The following is a 19,942-nucleotide window of genomic DNA, read 5'->3' on the forward strand; positions in this document are numbered from 1 at the left end:
AGAGGAAGATCGCGACCTGGAGCGCCGCCCCGGCCAATGATTGCACGGATACTTAACTTTAGGGACTGGGACGCTATCCTGCAGGCCTCCAGGAATGGAGGACCTCTTAAGAGCTGCAGCTAGTGGTCGAAGAGCCAGGTCTTGAGCAGTCTTCTGAAGGCCAGGAGATCTGCGGTCTGTCATAGGTGGAGAGGGAGGGCGTTCCAGGTCTTGGCCCCGGAAGTGGTTCTGTGGATGCGCGGGACGGCGGCCAGGGAAAGGTCGGTGGAGCGGAGTTTCCTGTTGGGTATGTAGAAGGCGAGTCTGTTGTTGAGATATGCTGGGCCGGTCTTGTGGAGTGCTTTGTGTGCGTGGATCATGAGTTTGAATGTGATTCTTTTGTCGACGGGGAGCCAGTGCAGGTCTCTCAGGTGCGGGGTGATGTGGTCCTGGCGTGGGACGTCAAGGATCAGGCGTGCTGAGGCGTTCTGGATTCTTTGGAGTCTGTTGATGAGTTTGGACGGAGCTCCGGCGTAGAGGGCGTTTCCGTAGTTGAGTCGGCTGCTGACGAGGGCATGGGTGACGGTTTTCCGTGTGTCCGCCGGGATCCATCTGTAGCATACAGGAAGCAGGAGGAGGAGACTGTGTTGACTTGGTTGGTCATGCTGAGCTTGGAGTCTAGGATGACCCCTAGGTTGCGTGCGTGGTTGGTTGGTGCCGGGGGGGTTCCCAGTGATGCTGGCCACCAGGAGTCGTCCCACGCTGAGGGGTTGGGCCCAAGGATGAGGATCTCCGTCTTGTCCGTGTTCAGCTTGAGCCGGCTTGCCTCCATCCAATCGGCGTCGGCCTTCATACCCTGGTGCAGGTTGGATTTGGCGGTGAGGGGGACCTTGGTGAGGGAGAGGATTAGCTGGGTGTCGTCGGCGTAGGAGATTATGTTGCGGTCGTGTAGACTGGTGATGCGAACGATGGGAGCCATATAGACGTTGAACAGCGTCGGGCTGAGGGAGGATCCCTGCGGGACGCCGCAGATGGTTTTGGTGGTTCCGGATTGGAACAGGGGGAGGAGGACTTTCTGGGTTCTGTCGGTGAGGAAGGAGGTGGTCCAATCCAGGGCCTTGTCTCGGATCCCTGCGTCGTGGAGGCGAGTGCGAAGTGTGTGGTGGCAGACGGTGTTGAAGGCGGCGGAGAGGTCCAAGAGGATGAGGGCTGCTGTCTCGCCGTTGTCGAGTAGGATTCTGATGTCGTCTGTGGCGGCGATGAGGGCGGTTTCGGTGTTGTGGTTGCTGCGGAAGCCTGACTGGAAGGAGTCCAGGATGTTGTGGTCTTTAAGGTAGCGGGTGAACTGGGTGTTGACTATCTTTTCCATGACTTTCGCTGGGAACGGGAGCAGGGAGATGGGCCGGAAGTTCTTGAGGTCGCTCGGTCTGCCTTGGGTTTTTTCAGGAGGGCGTTGATCTCCGCGTGCTTCCAGCTCTCCCGGAAGGTAGAGGTTTCGAAGGAGAGGTTGATGATGTTATGCAGGTGGGGTGCGATGAGTCTGTCGGCTTTGTTTGCGATGTGGTGGGGAACAGGAGAGTCTGAGTGGATGGTGCTCACGGTCTTGATTATGTCTTCGGCGCTCACGTTGGTCCATGTGGTCAGAGAGTCGTGGACGGTGGGGTTCGGAGTGTTCGTCGTGGCGGGGTCCGTAGGGTTCAGCCAGGGGTTGAAGCTGTTGTGGATGTCGGTGATCTTGTGGTGTAAGAAGGCAGCGAGGGTGTCGCACAGGGCTTGCAATGGCGGAATGTCGTTGGTGCAGGAGCTAGGATTGGAGAGTTCTTTCACGATGTTGAAGACCTCTTTGCTGTTGTGGTGGCGTTGTTGTCTAGGCGGTCTTTGAACGAGGCTCTTTTGGTGGTCCTGATGAGGTGGTGATGGTTGCGAGTGGCGTCTTTGTGGGCTGTACGGTTGGCGGGCGTTCTATCGTTGAGCCAGGTTTTTTCAAATTTCCGGCAGGTGCGCTTGGAGGCCAGGAGCTCCGGGGTGAACCAGCTGGCTCTCTGGCTGGTGTCTCTGTCGGTGGGTTGTCTCATTGGTGCTACGGTGTTGGCGCATTGAACTGGAAAGTGCTCTGTGGTTGGGGGGTGATCGCTCCGTCTCTGTCTTTGATGATGGGGGTAGGGAACTAAAGGTACTGAGTTGGAATGTTAATGGGTTGGGTGATAAAATCAAGCGTAGTGTGGTACTTCAGCATTTTAAACGGCATGCTCATGTGGTTTAGCTACAGGAAACCCACTTGGTTGGTAATACATGTAAGGCAATGCATAGAATGGGTTACAGATTAGTGGCGCATGCAGGATTTACTATTGGCTCTAGGGGAGTAGGTATCCTTACTCGTAAAATGCTTCCTTTGGTGATCAACTCTGTCTTTGAGGATGATAGGGGCAGGTATGTCGGTGTGACGGGTCGCTGGGAGGGGCATATTTTATCATTGTTGTCTGTATATGTGCCTCCTGGCATGCAAGCCCTTACTTTTGTTGATTTGGGAAAGGCTCTGCTAGATCTCCCGAGTGGTCTGTTAATATTGGGGGGCGACTTTAATGCGGTCGTCTCTGGAGCTCTGGATAGACATCCCCCGAGAGATGTGGGACGCGCTCATGGCTGGTTACCTGACTTCCTCGAGACCATGGGTCTGGTTGATAGATGGAGAATTCTCCATCCAGATCAGAAACAGTACACCTTTCACTCTGGGGCTCATGGTAGCATGTCTAGACTAGATTACTGTCTCGTTCCTGCGATTTATGCATCTTACATATTAGAAGAGACGCACCGTGCTAGGGGAATATCCGACCACTCCCCGCTTTGGTTCCGTTTCGGTGTTGCCTTGCGGTCTGAGGGTAGATTGGCCCCCATTAATCCCTGGCACTTGCGTAATCCCAAAATTAGGGGGGACCTGATCAAGGCATTAGATCACTACTTCCTGGAAAATGAGGGATTGGTGTCCTCGTCCGTAACGCTTTGGGAGGCTTTCAAAACTGTGCTCAGGGGTCAAGCACAAGCGCTAATAGCAGGAGCCAAGAAAGACCGGAATAAAGAGATCGTTGAGGTGGAGGCTGAGATTGTGGGCCTGGAGGGGGAGCTGGAACGGGAAGGGACTCGTGCTAAGCTGCATGTCCTTAGTCTCAAGCAGCATGAGTATAGAACGCTGGTTGCGAACAGCGCTAAAGCTCTGAGTAGAGAGCAGCAGGGTCGGCTGTATGATGTTGGGGATAAAGCTGGGAAGCTTATCGCTTGGTTGGACAAGAAGGATAGAGCGGATCGGGTTGTCCCGGAGCTTGTGTCAGAGGACGGGCTGCTCCTCGCGGATCCCTAGGCTATAGTAGATAGCTTTGCTAATTATTTCCATAATGTGTACACATCGGTCTCGGACCTCCCGGAGGGGGACTCCCAATTGATGCTGCGCGACTTGCAGCTCCCGTGCTTCTCTAGGGAAGACCGGGAATTTATGGATAGTGACCTCACTACGGACGAGGTTTACACTCTCTAAACTCCGGTAAGGCGTTGGGGCCTAATGGGATCCCAATTGAGCTTTACAAACTTCGACCCGATAGGATTGCCCCCTACCTGAGACGCATGTTCATTGAGGCCCGGGAGAAGGGGACACTGCCCTATGATCATAGGGTAGCCTCTATAGTGGTTATTCATAAGGATGGGCAAACCGAAATCCTGTTGTGCTTCCTACAGGACTATTTCTCTATTGAATGCGGAACCCAAGATCCTTGCTAAGATCCTATCTATCAGATTGATTAAGGTAATCAGAGAGTTGATACATCCCGATCAATCGGGTTTTATCCCCCATAAGAATACGGCCCTCAATTTGCGTCGAGTGAATGGGGTGCTCGCCAGGGCTCACACCCTGATGGAACCTACTGTCATAGCATCGCTTGATGCAACAATGGCCTTTGATACGATAGAATGGCCATACCTGTGGGCTGTCCTTGCTAAATTTGGCTTTGGCTCTGATTTTATCCGCTGGGTCCGCTTGTTATATACTGAACCCCTTGCCCATGTAGTCGTGAATAATCGGGTCTCGTTGCCATTTAGTCTTGGACGGGGCACCCGGCAGGGTCGCCCCCTTTCTCCCCTTCTGTTCTCATTGGCTATGGGACCATTGGCCGCCTGGATCCGCTGGGAGTCCTCGGTTCGAGGTCTCCGGTGGTCGCCACAGTGGGAGGATAGGATCTCTTTGTATGCAGACGATATTTTACTTTATTTGGCCTCACTTAGAAGATCCTTGGATGCGGTTTGCGACGTGTTATCCTCCTTCGGTAAGAACTCGGGACTCTATAAATTGGGGCAAGTCGCTTTTATTCGTGCTTAGTGGAGCCGCTCTGCTTCCCCCGCAACACTGCCCGATCCAAATAGCTACGGTAGGGTTTAAGTATTTGGGGATATTTATCTCCTTGGACCCTGCGGTCCGTTATGCTAGAAATCTCCTCCCTTCCTTGGTTCGATTGCAAAGCGATGTGGCCGGCTGTAAGAGACTTCCTCTCTCCCTGCTCGGACAGGTGACTCTCTTCAAAATGATGTCTTTGCCCCGTTTTCTTTATGCCCTACAAAATACTTTTGATGTAGTGCCAGCGAGCTACTTTCGAGAGGTCGAGGGATTGCTACGTAGTCTGTTGTGGAATGGTAGACCCCGGATCGCATTGGCTAAGCTGACGCTTCCGTGGTATGACGGCGGGATCGCACTCCCTGGTATCAGGCGCTATTATTGGGCCTCACAATTGGCAGCCATTAACCTTTGTACTTATGGATCCCGTTCGGACCCTGGATATGCAGAGGATAGATGGCTTCTCCCTGGGGGCACCTATACTCGTGCGCTGTATGCCAGGTCGGTGGGCAGTGGTTTGACAGGACCGATTAGGAATGCGGTCGGATTTGGCGTGGAGGGACCGTTTGACGCAGGCTACCCCGCTTTTTGACTCCGAAAGGTTGGGCAAGCTTTGGAATACAAAGGGCTTTGACAAGTGGGATCTGATTGGGATCTCGACTATTTGTGCGGTTTTGGTTAAAGGGAGGATTAAGACGTTTCTAGGAATTGCAAACTGAATATACATTGGGGAGCACGGAGTACTTTCGCTATGCACAGATCAATCATGCGTTGATGGTGACACTGTCGGCGGAGGCAGACCTACCCGAAGCATCGCCTCTTGAAGACAGAATTTTGGATGGCCACTTGCCCGAGAGGACTATTTCCCTGATTTATAAAAAATTGGTTAATCATAGGGCATATCTCCTGGTCGAGCTAAGGGACAAATGGTTGCAAGATGGTGTAGAACTAGATGATGAGGACTGGCAAGCTGCAGTTTCCTCACCAAAAGTGGTTGCAATCCCAGCGCGCCTGCGCCTTGTGCAGCTGAAAATATTGCATAGTGTTTATGTCACAGGGCCCCGCCTAGTTCGGATGGGACTCTCGGAGATGAGCCTGTGTAGACGGGGCTGTGGCTCTGTGGGTACTTTCCTTCACATTATTTGGGAAAGTCGTTTTGTGACAGAGTATTGGAGTGGGATACATGAAGTCATGCGGGAGGTTCTGGGAGTCGCTGTGTTGCCCGAAGCGCAGAGATGCCTCCTGAATATTTGGGAACCTACGGATCTGAATAAGGCACAAACCAAATGGGTAACTTCAGGTAATATGATTGCGAAACGTAATATAGCACAGCGGTGGGGGTCCGAGAAGGTGCCGACCGTTGAAGAATGGTCGGAAAACATGGATTGGTGTACGTTCCGTGAAAAAACGGTCTATGTGGCATGGGGCCGCCCCCGCAAGTGGACACCTGTGTGGGAGCTGTGGAACCGTTATAGGGGGGACATTTGTGTGCCACCTGTAGATGCACCCATTGATGTTCCTACCTCTCCGTGATTGTTTATGATTATGTATCATGTTTCCCGCTTCCCCCCCTCTCTCCTTTTGTTGGATGATGTGCAATACGGGAGACTGTCCCCCTCATGTAATGTTGTAAATTTTTTATGTTTTTAATGCCTTGTGTTAATAAAAAGAAATATATATAAAAAAAAACAATGTCACAGGAACAGGGGTCGAGCTTGGTGCCGGATTGGAGTGGCTCCAGTGTTGAAGCAGAGCCAGAGACGGGTTTCGCATTCACGGGTCACCTTTGCTTCATAGGGGTGCCGTTCTCGTGACTTGGAATCGTGCACCAAACCCAAACACCAGAGCCAGACTTTATGAGGATCTGTCTCAAACATCTATGTGCGACAAACCATACAATACTTAAATCCTGCTATTTTATGGAGGGGTACAGAGCCACTGCACACTCAAAAAAAGTTCTGACAAAAACTTTGCAAAGGCCAAGGAAAAAGCTTGGAGTGAGTTCTGGATCTGCGTTCAAAGGTACAAAAACAAAAATACAAAAAAAAGGGGATATCTGACAGAGGAGGCACATATATGTAGCTTCGTCGTCACTTCCGGGGCAGAACAAAGCCAGTGAAGAGCCAAGGGATACCACCTACAGGTGAGCAGGAGGAATGCTGATAAATCTTCCAGCTCCAGTCAGGCCCCTTAGGATAATCTGAAGGTGAGGATACCACCAGAAGAGCCCAAAGTGCACACAAGTCAAGAGAAAGGTATACAGTGGAAGATCACTCATGTAATGTAAGCAAGGGGAAAGCAGGTGAAATACTTGTAATTCCACATGAGAAACTATTGGCCACAAAATATGTTGCTATGGAGAAAATTAAGCACATGGTTGGTTAGAAGTACTATGTTGGTGTAGGAAGAGAGAGCAGAAACAATTGGAGAAGAGACAGAAATGTGCTGAAGATATGGGAGGCAGGGTGGAAGTGCTGGCAAGGAAGAAAGGGGTGGGGGGATTGCAACAGAAAAGAGAGAGGGTGCTTTTCCATTATCAAAGGCCGTGGGATAAACCAGAGGCAACAAACAAACGATGTAAGCGATGTAGAGTAATCTTCTCCTTTTGTCTTTTCTTCCTAGTCCTGTTTCAGCTCTCGTCCCTTCCATCTCATCTCTATATCTTTGCCTCTTTCTTTTACTTTTCAACCTGCCCCCTTTGTATTTTGTTTATTTATTCAGTAATTGTGTGTAAGCATGAAGAAATCTCTTTCTTCATACCACATACCTACCTCTATTTTCAGAAGAACATTTAAAACCTCAAAAAACTTATTATCTCAACAAATTCACTGGGAAGAGGGAACCCACTATGTTCAATGACTTCAATTTGGGTGCTATTTCTCCCTTCTTCAATCACTTTTCCCTGTTCTCCACTCATGATTTATGACTCGACAACACTTTCTACACTCTCTCCCCATTTCAACTCAATCCTCATGTCCATTTCCATCTCTATCTACCAGTCACTCACCTCAACAACATTTCCCTCTACAGACATTTCTTCTTTCCAACATTCTTGTGTTGACACACATCTCCATCTCTTAAATGTCTGCCTTCTAGTTCATCATATATATCGTCATAGTCTGAGATGGTCTGTCCCTGTCTCGCCAACCCCTTCAAACTGTCTCTGTCTATCTATTCTCCTTGTCCTTCCTTTCTGAACTATCTTCATCTCACTTCCTACAATCCTCCCTAACACTGCTCATACTCTACGGCCTCAAGAACATCAATGGTTCCCTCAAATTTGTAGGTAGATGTCAAACCTAAGCGACCTTACTGCACAATCGGGATTCTGTTTTATAACTTGGGTGAGGAAATGTTCTAGGTCGTCATTCATGATTATTTTGTGGTGAAGTCTAGCATTCGAAATTCTACCTCCAGCACTTAATGGAGCGAATGCAACTTTCTCAAGATCAATAAGGCTGATTAGTTATGGATAAGTAAATTCAACTCTTGAATCCAAACTAAGAGCCTTATTGAGTAAACTAAACCTTCTACTAAGTGCTGCAAAAAATTACTATGACCTGTGTTTAGCCCCAGACAATATAGATTTGAAATCCTAAAACTCTCAATCTTACCGCCTGGATGACTTGTGTTTCGTGGGTTCTTCTTTCTCTTTGTGTCTACGCTCCCGATGACGGTCATCGTGTTCCTTGCTGTGGTCTCTACTCCTCCGGTATTCTCGGTCATATTCATAACTTCTCTCCCTGTTATAGTAATGGTATCGCTCTTCATCACTACAAAAAACACAAGTTTAGAAATGAAGAACAGTGCACCTGCTGCTGATTTTAGGAGCTCAGTAGTACTGCTCTAAGAGACTAACCTCCAACTTAGTTCACTGCCTGGCAGGAACATTATAGACACCTAATTGCATGGTTAAGCAGTGAATGCCAAAAACATTTGGCCAGTGAGCTTGGTGAGAAAGGCATAATCAGAAAGGGGGCCATGCTACCATAACACTCGGAAGACTGAGGAACATAAGACTGCATCTCTCATGGTGAAGGTTGGTTAGTGGTCAGGTAATGGAACTACAACATGCTCACAATCTGGATTAGCTTGTGCTAGGCCTCGAAGTCCATTAATTCATTTTGATTTTGTCAATTAAATTGCAGCATACATACATAGTAAAAACATAATACCACTGAATTGCATAAATCAAAAATACAATTACCACAATTTAAGTATGCTTCAAATACACAGAAACATTGAAATAATTTAGTCTTGTATACCACATTCACTACTGAAAATGTACGATTAGGTAGGTAGGATGCATACACAGCTTTATGTTTGCACTCATTAATATTTTATAACTGCAGAACAACTTATTAGTTTTACTATGTATCACAGTGTCTTACTTGGCAGGGTAATGTGGCCTAGGGGCTATCTTTCAGTATTTAAAATCCAAAAACCAGGGTTCTATTCCCAGCCTCAGCACTTGACCAAACATTGTGTCAAACTTTACAAATCACTTCATGTCCCTGTGCTTAGCATTGTAAGTATGTGTATAATGTATATACGATTGATACTAAAAATGTCACTGTGTGTGCGCAGTTATATAATGTCCCCGGTACAAGCTGCCTTTCCATCTTTCATATCAAAATCTGGTTTCTGCAGTCTGCTCTCAACTGGCTCACACACACCATACTTGCACCTTAGGCTTAAAATGCTTTTGTTTAAATATTGTCAGTTGTAAAGTCTTCTGGCGCTCGTTAAAGCAAAAATCTCAATATATGAAACAGCCAAAAAAAGGACATTTGTGAAAACAACATCAACTTTGCTATTACTGCAAGCTCCTCAACTTTAGGATTTTTATTAAAGACACATCATAGAGGACCCATTGTCTTTTCACTACAGAATGCACTTACTGGTTTTGACTACCACAAAATGGAGTCCTTTAAATGTAATACCATGCTACTGTCTCAGGCTTACATAGTTGTTCCATCACATGTGCCGACTGAGAGGAAGCTTCTGCTTCACATTCCAGTAACTCAGACCTTGTAAAAAAGCTGCCTTTCCAACCCTAAATTTAACCCAGGTGCACACAAATCTTCATGGTTTGCCCAAGCAAGATACACAAAAAATAATTACTTGTATCAACAGTTTTGAAATGTAAAACTATTACTGATTCACAGGATGGTAGTATCTCATTCTTTGTGATGGAAAAAAAAGTATTGTGAACCCAAGATGTTTGCCCCTATATGTATATGGTACATCAGTGTATCCTTAAACTCAGATATTGGAGTGGAAATGCAGAAAATCTCCAAGGGGCCTTCCATTCACCCCGTTCTAAACCAACCATGCCAAAATAATGCATGATCTTAAAGGACTGGAGGTCTGCTACTCTCTCTGCTATGTGTTCTAGATCCTATCCCTGTGCTAACAAATGGTAAATTATTGTGGTCATACAGTAGTTAAAAAGAAGGAGTATTCACATTTATCGTCCCACGTAGGTCTTGAGTCAATAATCTTTTTTCGGTCATTAAAAAGACCATAAAAGCGTAAAATAAAATACATACAGTCAACAGGCTTAAGAAAATTTCCAATTTCATAAAGCATATCTCCTTCTCAGTTTGATAGCAGCAAAAATATAAATAAGGACAGCAAACATTTTTTCCAGAGAAGATAAATATTTTAAAAAATTCATTCCTTCATGGTGAGATGTAAAATACTCAGACAATAACATTGGGCGTAAAAAGCAAACTCTCAAAGTGTGGTATAAAGTGAAAAATTGAATAGAGTGTGTAGCAGTTTGAGTAGAAGAAGCATCACTTGGACAGCATGGAAAAGATGCCAACCAAGATCTAGTGCAAAGAAAACAAATAGGAAATAGATTGTATTTAATCTTAACTGTGTTAAGTAAAATTCATGTTCTGGATTTCTTATTCATTTCAAAGAGGACTCCTTTCCAGACGTAGTAGAGACTGGTTTGCAATTCAATTGTATTGTATTATATCTGTGCTTGTATAGCGCTACTGCCACCCTACGGGTGTCCTGGCGCTTCAGATATCAGAGCACATGATCGACTTGAAGGTAAGCAGAAAGATGGAGCGTGTGGATCAGAGTTTTGGAAATAGACAGGTTTTCAGGCTTTTTTTTAATTCAATTAATGAGTCACTCTGTCTGATCCTTTGTGGCAGCTCGTTCCATAGCTGTGCCCCTACCACGCTGAAGGTGTGTCTAAAGCTCTCACCATACGAACCTCTTCTCTATACGAGAGGAATTTTCACTTTACTAAGGCTTTTGTTTGTGGTTTAATACCGTCTGGAGAATCAAAAAGTGATCTTAAGTCTAAGTTAGAAAACATATTCCTAACATAGGCCAACCATGGGATGGAGCTATTATTTCTTAAATTTAAACAGTCCTTCAACACACACCTAGAGAACCAGGCTTCAGGAGTCCTCCATATTTTTACCCACAATAAAAGTGGAGTCATTTTAACGTCTTGAAAGAACCCCATACCCAATTCAAGGTGCAAAATGAAACTAGATAGGGATATGGGGACAGATAAAAGCCTACAGAGAAATGTATTCTCAGTTGCCTGCAGTCTCTCCAGGGATTCCTAACCCCACACACCTGCTCCATAGGTACCTACAGAAAGGCATTTACTCTTGTAAAGTTGGGTCATCTCCGTTATGGTCTTATCATCCAGTTTTCTTGTGCATTTAAAAACAGAGTCACATACTATCCCTATTTTCTGAGTTCTTTATTTATTAATCCACCCCAGGTCAAATCGGCTTCAAATAAAATATCTACGTGATTAAAGTGCACAATCTTGGCAAATTGTGTTTTCCCTATGAAAAAGCTTTTTGATTCCGTGTTTTTAGGACCACTAGTTATAATGGAGGATGTTTTGTGAATCACTTTAAGATTTTAACTAGTCATAAAATAGTTAAAACCATTTAAATGTTTTTGCAAACCTTTCGATGTTTGCACGATTAAAACCCCGTCATCCGCATAGAGTAAAACTCGGACTGGGTTAGGGCTGATCTGGGACTATCATCACTACAGGAGCCAAGGGCTGTGTCTAAAGCATTAATATAAAATAAAGACAGAAATGGGGTAAAAATACAGCCCTGCCGTAACCCTCTTGCCACCATAGGTCTCATAATATTCTGATCTAGTGCTCCACTTGCTTTTTGACATGTTCCTGACCATAGTTCATGTCCTGTCCAGAGTTGTTATATCATCCCCCAGTAGTATCACCTTGTCAGGACTCTTGACAGCCACCTACACTTGCTCTTTAAAATAGTTAGATATATCACAAATTGGGCTATACGTTGCTAAAAAACGTCCCTACCAGCAAAACTCATCAACTACGTACGTCTGCACCAAATGTACCACAATACTTTACATTTTTTGCTTGCAATTGTTTTAATCAATTCCAGGTTGCCCCTTTTTCTCCTTTACCATTATTTTCCCTTTTTCTCTTAGAAGGGTAACGCCCCTACCATCTTTTTCATTTTTTTCATCTTCCCTATCCGTTTTGAATATTATAATAAAATCCTCCGTCTAAATCATATTTCGTTTTTTTTCTTATTTTGGGGCAGGAGAGTAAACCACTTTATTTAAAACTGAAATTCTCAGTGCACTCGTTTAAATCATTTTTTCATAGGTTAGCGAATGTGCAACTTCCCCTTTTGCACTGTGTCTGGCAGTGCTTAAAGTATCCAAAGCAAAGTGGGTTGGGAACACCCTTCCCTAAGGCGTGTGCACTATTTCTTTGAAACACCGGGTTTCTTGTCGCTTTTTCCAAAGTAAAGTTACAATATTCAAAATAATTTATCCACAGACTTTGACTTTGTCAAACACATTTTTTTAATGATCATAAGTCGGTGCTTATCCTAGCATCGATGAATATTCCAAATGCATTGGGTTAACTAAAGCGCCAAGGCTTTAGTTAACCCAATGCATTTCGGGTCGTATCTGACCCGTCTTCAGGGGTCTGTGAAATTAAATACATGAAGTTCTGATCAATATTAAGCATTGCAAACAAAATTATAGTAAACAGCAGTTTCATGATATACAGAACGTTACCATGATTATAGTCGGCAACAGTTTCATGATGTTTAAAGCGTTAACCAGAATGAGTTCATGTTAATGAGAGATACCTTACAAGATCACCAATAGCAAATTCAAACATTCAAAAGTCATATCTGTGACACGAAGGCCAATAATGTGCTGAAAGGAGTAAAGTGAAATGAAACGTGCATAATATTACCCAGATTAATAACATTTGGTATATGGTTGAAACCTCAGCGCGCCAATTTCGTAGTGAACTTGTCGAAAACAATGTAGCCAGCTTTGTTTAACCTTACGTGTACTCTAGGGGCAGAGTTTAGTTCAAATAGAAAGATTCTCTCGGGTCTCGCAAGAAGTTCAGTTGTAGCAAAGCTCTGTTTCATCTTGCGTTTGTTTAGAAACTACGTATCACTCGGATGGACAGAGTTGTACAGAAGCACGCGTAAGTTGAAGATTTAACCGTTGGTTAATAAGGAGATATTTTGTTACGCGCTTATTACTGAACAAACACCGTGGAGTGCGTTTAACTTTAACCTCAGAACTAAGACCTGCAACAATGTTACAGAATGAACATGATTCTGTAATTACCAGCCGGATGTTCAATGAAACATGCTACGGGCATAGAAAAACGGCTTGCTCAATCTAAGTGAATGTCTTTTAAAACGCTAACCGAAGAGTTTCGCGCTCGACTACATAAGTTAAAAACACTTACAGAAAGGTTGGAATAGTCGCGCTCGACTATGGTTTCAGTAGGCGACCAGCATTCAGTCGCTTTCACAAATATGGCGAAGGTGCAGCTTGTACCCAGAATTCCTTCTCTTAAAGAGAACCTCTATGTGAGTGTAGTGTGATGAATATGAACTACATAGATCATAATGCTGTGTGACGGAAACAGGAAAATAAACAGGGGAATAACCAGTGTATTAGATAATAAATCCGGAATGAATAGAAACATTCGAGACTGTTTAGGTGTGTCATGAATCCGAGGTGATGTTCGATTTCAAGAACCACTCGGACTTCATAAGAACAGACGGGTGTGTAACCTATAAATCATGATAGTGCAAAATTATAAAAAGCAGGACATTTCAATCCGATCATTCATCCCATACAGATGGAGGGAATTAAGTTTTTTAATCCAGAAGTATTCAGCTCGTAATAAGAGTTTTTGAGGATCTGTGTCTGTTCGTGTTTTAACTGCTTCCAATATAGTGAAGCGTAGTTGTGAAATTTGATGTTTGGCTTCAGTCCAGTGGCTAGCCACAGTAGATTTGAGATTTTTCATCCTAATATTGCTTTTAAGTTCAGTTATGCGGATTTTAATTTTCCTTTCTGTTAAACCAACGTAGATTTTGCCGCATGGGCACTTTATTGCATAGATTACGTTCTTGGAGTCACAGGTGCTAGTGTGCCTTAAGATGATTTTGTTTCCTTTGGTGGGATGTAAAAATGAATTGCCCACTATAACATTGTTGCAATGTGTACAGTTATTGCACTTTAGCATGCCTTTATGAGTTAATGATTGATCTCGTGGTTGGTTTGCCAATAGTTCTTTAAGGTTTTCCCCTCTCTTGAAGGTAAGGGTAATTTTTTCATCAAATATATGTTGGAGATCAGCTTAATTTTTTTTGATTAGTCTCCAATGTTTTGTCATGATTTCTTTGATTTTCTTGAATGAGTAGAGTATCGTAATATGCAAATAGTAGATTTCTTTTTTGTTGAGTTGGTTCCTTTTAGAAGGGATTCTCGACTCATTGTGTTGACTCGTTCGATTGATTTGTCTACTACTGTCTTAGGATAGCCTCTTGCCATGTATTTTTTAGCAAAGATTTCTATGGTTTTATTGGTGTCTTCTGGTTCAGATGTAATCCGTTTTAATCTTATGAATTGAGAAAATGGAAGATGACGTTTTAAAGAATCTTGATGAAAACTATGGTAATGTAAGCAATTGTTTCTCTCCGTGGGTTTTGTAAAGACATCGGTCTTTATGGTATTATTTTCTATTGTTATCATGACATCCAAAAAAGGTATTTGAGTTTTTTTCGCAATATGATGTGTGAATTTGATATGCTCATTGCAGGAATTGAGTTCTGATTTGTTGTTTTGGATAGTTTGATGATCACCTTTCCAATTTATGATTATATCATCAATGTATCGTTTAAAAATCACAAGCTGTTCAGACCATTTGGGATTTTTAAGATGTGATCATATTCAAATTTGGCCATGTAGGTATTTGCGCATGATGGTGCCCCCGCAAATCGCGTGGAGGTTCCGCTACATTGAGCATAGTAGTTGTTTTGCCAACAAAAGTAACTGTGATACAAGGCATATTGCATCAATTCTATGAGAAAGATTTTGTTAACTCCTTTACATTCGTTGTTCAACAGGCTCCATTCTAATGCTGCAAGACCTTGATTGTGTGGAATGGATGTGTATAGTGCTGTCACATCGATTGTGCATAGCCACCAGTTTTCCATACTTTGATTTTCAATGGATTTCAATATTTGTAAGAAGGTGGTAGTATCTTTTATGTGAGTTTCCCATTTCTGAACTATTGGTTGCAAAAATGAGTCAATATATTGACCAACAGGTTATAAAATAGATCCGCAAGCAGATACGATTAGTCTGAATGGTGGAGATTGTAGGTTTTTATGAATTTTGGGGAGCATGTATATTTTAGGACGACGTGGAAACTTTTTGTCTAGGTATTTATAGGTGTGTTCAGAAATCCATTCCATATCTAAAGCATGTTTCAGAATTGACCTTAAAATTTCTTGGAAAGAGTTTGTTGGATCTTGATCTAATTTCATATATACCTTCTCATCATTTACATGCAGATTACGTTATTGATGTAGAATTCTGTATCCATCATTACCAATGAACCTCCTTTATCAGCTCCTCCTCCTTTATCAGCTCTTCGTTTCGTTATCAATGAGACTTTGTAATGTGCTCCAATCTTTTTTCGAGAAATTGCTGCGTGATGGTTTATCGAATTTGATTTGTTTTAATTCTGATTGGACCATCCTTTCAAAGGAATCAATGGTTTTATGGGAAATTGGTGCACAGAACGTGCTTTTTTCTTTAAATGTTCCGTATTCTTCAGGTTCTTGATTTAGCGTGATTGTAGGTGTTTGAATCACATGAAAGAAATACCTTGAGTATTCTTATGAATTTGAATAGTGAAATCTCTGTTTCTCCTAATGTGCTTTTTTGGGTGGGTACAAAGGATGTACCTTTATTAAGTAATCTTTCTTGAGCAGAAGTAAGATTGACACTTGATATGTTAAATACTAGACTGTCTTTGTCTGGCTCTTGGTGGTTCTCCTTTCGGTTTCCTCTGCTGTTTCTTTGGCTCCTTCTGGTTTTTCTGCTGATGGAGCATGGTTTGCTGCTGGACTTGTGGATAAAAAAGAAGCTTTTATTGGTTTGGTAGAAGCTACATGTTTCTGTGATGTGCTTGCACCTGCATTTAAAGGAAGCCTGTTTTGAGATAAATCAGTATCTGAGACTACACTTTCTTGCGATGAAGTATCTTCTGTGGCAGGTTTTTTTCATCTTCTTTGATTGTAAACTCCCGCCCAGGTATATACTTCTTCTAATTTGTAGTCTATTGTATCTCTACGATACTTTTTCACTTTCCGCTCATGTATTTCCTTGGCATATTTCTCTAACTTAGTGTTGATATCTTGCAAAATTTCATTAAGATCCTCATGTTGTTGAAGTTCATTTTTAAGAACTGATATTTTATTTGAATATGATCACATCTTAAACAATCCCAAATGGTCTGAACAGCTCGTGATTTTTAAACGATACATTGATGATATATTCATAATTTGGAAAGGTGATCATCAAACTCTCCAAAACAACATATCAGAACTCAATTCCTGCAATGAGCATATCAAATTCACACATCATATTGCGAAAACTCAAATACCTTTTTTGGATGTCATGATAACAATAGAAAATAATACCATAAAGATCAATGTCTTTACAAAACCCACGTACAGAAACAATTGCTTACCTTACCATAGTTTTCATCAAGATTCTTTAAAACGTCATCTTCCATTTTCTCAATTCATAAGAATAAAAAGGATTACATCTGAACCAGGAGACACCAATAAAACCATAGAAATCTTTGCTAAAAATACATGGCAAGAGGCTATCCTAAGACAGTAGTAGACGAATCAATCGAACGAGTCAACACAATGAGTTGAGTATCCCTTCTAAAAGGAACCAACTCAACAAAAAATAAATCTACTATTTGCATATTACGATACTCTACTCAAGCCAAGAAAATCAAAGAAATCATGACAAAACATTGGAGACTAATCAAAAATGAACCCGATCTCCAACATCTATTTGATGAAAAATTACCTTTACCTTCAAGAGAGGGAACAACCTCAAAGAACTATTGGCAAACCAACCACGAGATCAATCATTAACTCATAAAGGCAAGCTAAAGTGCAATAACTGTACACATTGCAACAATGTTATAGTGGGCAATGAATTTTTACATCCCACCAAAGGAAACAAAATCATCTTAAGGCACACTAGCACCTGTGAGTCCAAGAACGTAATCTATGCAATAAAGTGCCCATGCGTCAAAATATACGTTGGTTTAACAGAATGGAAAATTAAAATCCGCATAACTGAACTTAAAAGCAATATTAGGATGAAAAATCTCAAATCTACTGTGGCTAGCCACTGGACTGAAGCCAAACATCAAATTTCACAACTACGCTTCACTATATTGGAAGCAGTTAAAACACGAACAGACACAGATCCTCAAAAACTCTTATTACGAGCTGAATACTTCTGGATTAAGAAACGTAATTCCCTACATCCGTATGGGATGAATGATCGGATTGAAATGTCCTGCTTTTTATAATTTTGCACTATCCTGATTTATAGGTTACACACCCGTCTGTTCTTATGAAGTCAGAGTGGTTCTTGAAATCGAACATCACCTCAGATTCATGACACACCTAAACAGTCTCGAATGTTTCTATTCATTTCGGATTTATTATCTAATACACTGGTTATTCCCCTGTTTATTTTCCTGTTTCCGTCACACAGCATTATGATCTAGGTAGTTCATATTCATCACACTACACTCACATAGAGGTTCTCTTTAAGAGAAGGAATTCTGGGTACAAGCTGCACCTTCGCCATATTTGTGAAAGCGACTGAATGCTGGTTGCCTACTGAAACCATAGTCGAGCGCGACTATTCCAACCTTTCTGTAAGTGTTTTTAACTTATGTAGTTGAGCGCGAAACTCTTCGGTTAGCGTTTTAAAAGACATTCACTTAGATTGAGCAAGCCGTTTTTCTATGCCCGTAGCATGTCTAATCTAACATCCGGCTGGTAATTACAGAATCATTTTCATTCTGTAACATTGTTGCACGTCTTAGTTCTGAGGTTAAAGTTAAACGTACTCCACGGTGTTTGTTCAGTATTAAGCGCGTAACAAAATATCTCCTTATTAACCATCGGTTAAATCTTCAATTTACGCGTGCTTCTGTATAACTCTGTCCATCCGAGTGATACGTAGTTTCTAAACAAACGCAAGATGAAACAGAGCTTTGCTACAACTGAACTTCTTGCGAGACCCGAGAGAATCTTTATATTTGAACTAAACTCTGCCCCTAGAATACACGTAAGGGTAAACAAAGCTGGCTACGTTGTTTTCGACAAGTTCACTACGAAATTGGCACGCTGAGGTTTTAACCATATACCAAATTTTATTAATCTGGGTAATATTATGCACGTTTCATTTCACTTTACTCCTTTCAGCACATTATTGGCCTTCGTGTCACAGATTTGATTTTTGAATGTTTGAATTTGCTATTGGTGATTTTGTAAGGTATCTCTCATTAACATGAACTCATTCTGGTTAACGCTTTAAACATCATGAAACTGTTGCTGACTATAATCATGGTAACGTTCTATATATCATGAAACTGCTGTTCACTATAATTTTGTTTGCAATGCTTAATAGTGATCTGAACTTCATGTATTTAATTTCACAGACCCCGGAAGAAGGGTCAGATACGACCCGAAATGCATTGGGTTAACTAAAGCCTTGGAATATTCATCGATGCTAGGATAAGCACCGACTTATGAACATTAAAAACATTTTGTTTGACAAAGTCAAAGTCTGTGGATAAATTATTTTAAATATTGAAACTTTACTTTGGAAAAAGAGACAAGAAACCCGGTGTTTCAAAGAAATAGTGCACACACCTTAGGGAAGGGTGTTCCCAACCCACTTTGCTTTAAACCACCTTATTTTCTTTTCCCTCCCTTCTACTCTTTTTTCCCCTATTACTTTAGGTTTTCCTCAACCCTATAGTCCTTATTTTAGAAGTTATTTCCAAGTGCGCTTTGACCTTTTACAGTTAGCAGGAGCGGGTGTCAAAGAACATACACAAGTCATTCGGATTGTACAAACCTTCTATAACATAATGGTTCACTTCTTCTTCTCCCCAGATTAGCCAGTCTCCTGTGCGGCTTCGCATGCTCTGATCATGTCAAATCCCATTTTAGTAGCAAAGCAGTCTATACCATGTCCGGTTTTAACTTATGAACTACCTTCTCCCTCTTTGTGGATACACATTCTGCATCAATTGTTGAGCATGATGCTCTGTCATTAAAAAGTGACATGCACTTGTGTGCTCCCCAATGTACAGAAATTCATAATTCGAGTTTGGAAGGAAGGAAGGGAAGAGAGACTCTGAAATGTATTTCTCCCAAAAAAGACAGTTCACCAAACGCCGAGACTTTTGCCATAAATGAGTGTGCTCAACCACCTCCAACTGCCTTCCTCATGTTCATCATTAAGAACTTTTCTTCGACTACTGCAGTTCCAGATTCCAGTTTATAAACAACTGAGACTCTGCACTTACCGTATATGCTTGCCGGGGTCATGCGTGCTGTATCCAATACGCAATACCTTCATATTTTTGGACCTGCTTATGTGCATCACTGGTCAGTAGTCATACTTTGCATCATAGCAGACATTAGCCTGCCCCTCACACCTAGGTGTGCTAATGGATATAGAATACACAGATTGGTGAGCTTGCATTCTTAGTAGGTTCAAAGAAATTATAAGGGCCTTATTTGGAACTTTGGCTTTTCAGTTTGTCTCTACTGTCAGGATCCTTTAGTGTATTTATTTATTGCAAGCCCTCCATTGTTTCAGCTGATGGTGGAGTTTTTTTGCATTGTATTTTCAGGTGGGACTCGTTAATTTTCTAAGATTCGTACTGAGACTTAGTTTGCTGGCAGCTTCCTCAAAGATCGTAGGAAGTACATAAGCAAACATGGTGTGTGCATGAAATTCAATGTGTCTCATGGCAAGCTGTATCCATCATCGGGCAATTGAATGGATCAGTGGCAAAAAAAAGACCAATTTAGAAACATATTCTTACAACGCAGTCTCATAATAAGCATAGCAGAGCAGGTTTCAATCCATTAGTTTATCAGACTCTTGCCTGACACTAGAATTTATCATCAGAACCAAAATAAGGGACCA

At 42.4% G+C, this 19,942-nt stretch overlaps 1 protein-coding gene across 2 annotated transcripts in view; it reads right to left on the reverse strand.

Moving 5' to 3' along the window:
* Positions 1-19,942, reverse strand: part of LOC144752168 (uncharacterized) — a 273,397-nt gene that overhangs the window by 32,205 nt on the left and 221,250 nt on the right. For both annotated transcript variants that reach the window (XM_078640097.1, XM_078640096.1), the window contains exon 15: positions 7,969-8,127. In XM_078640097.1, the coding sequence (XP_078496223.1) occupies positions 7,969-8,127 (159 nt within the window). The remainder of the gene's footprint in view (positions 1-7,968; positions 8,128-19,942) is intronic.

The sequence above is a fragment of the Lissotriton helveticus genome, chromosome 4_2 (genome assembly GCF_964261635.1).
Source record: "Lissotriton helveticus chromosome 4_2, aLisHel1.1, whole genome shotgun sequence".
Classification (NCBI taxonomy): Eukaryota; Metazoa; Chordata; class Amphibia; order Caudata; family Salamandridae; genus Lissotriton; species Lissotriton helveticus.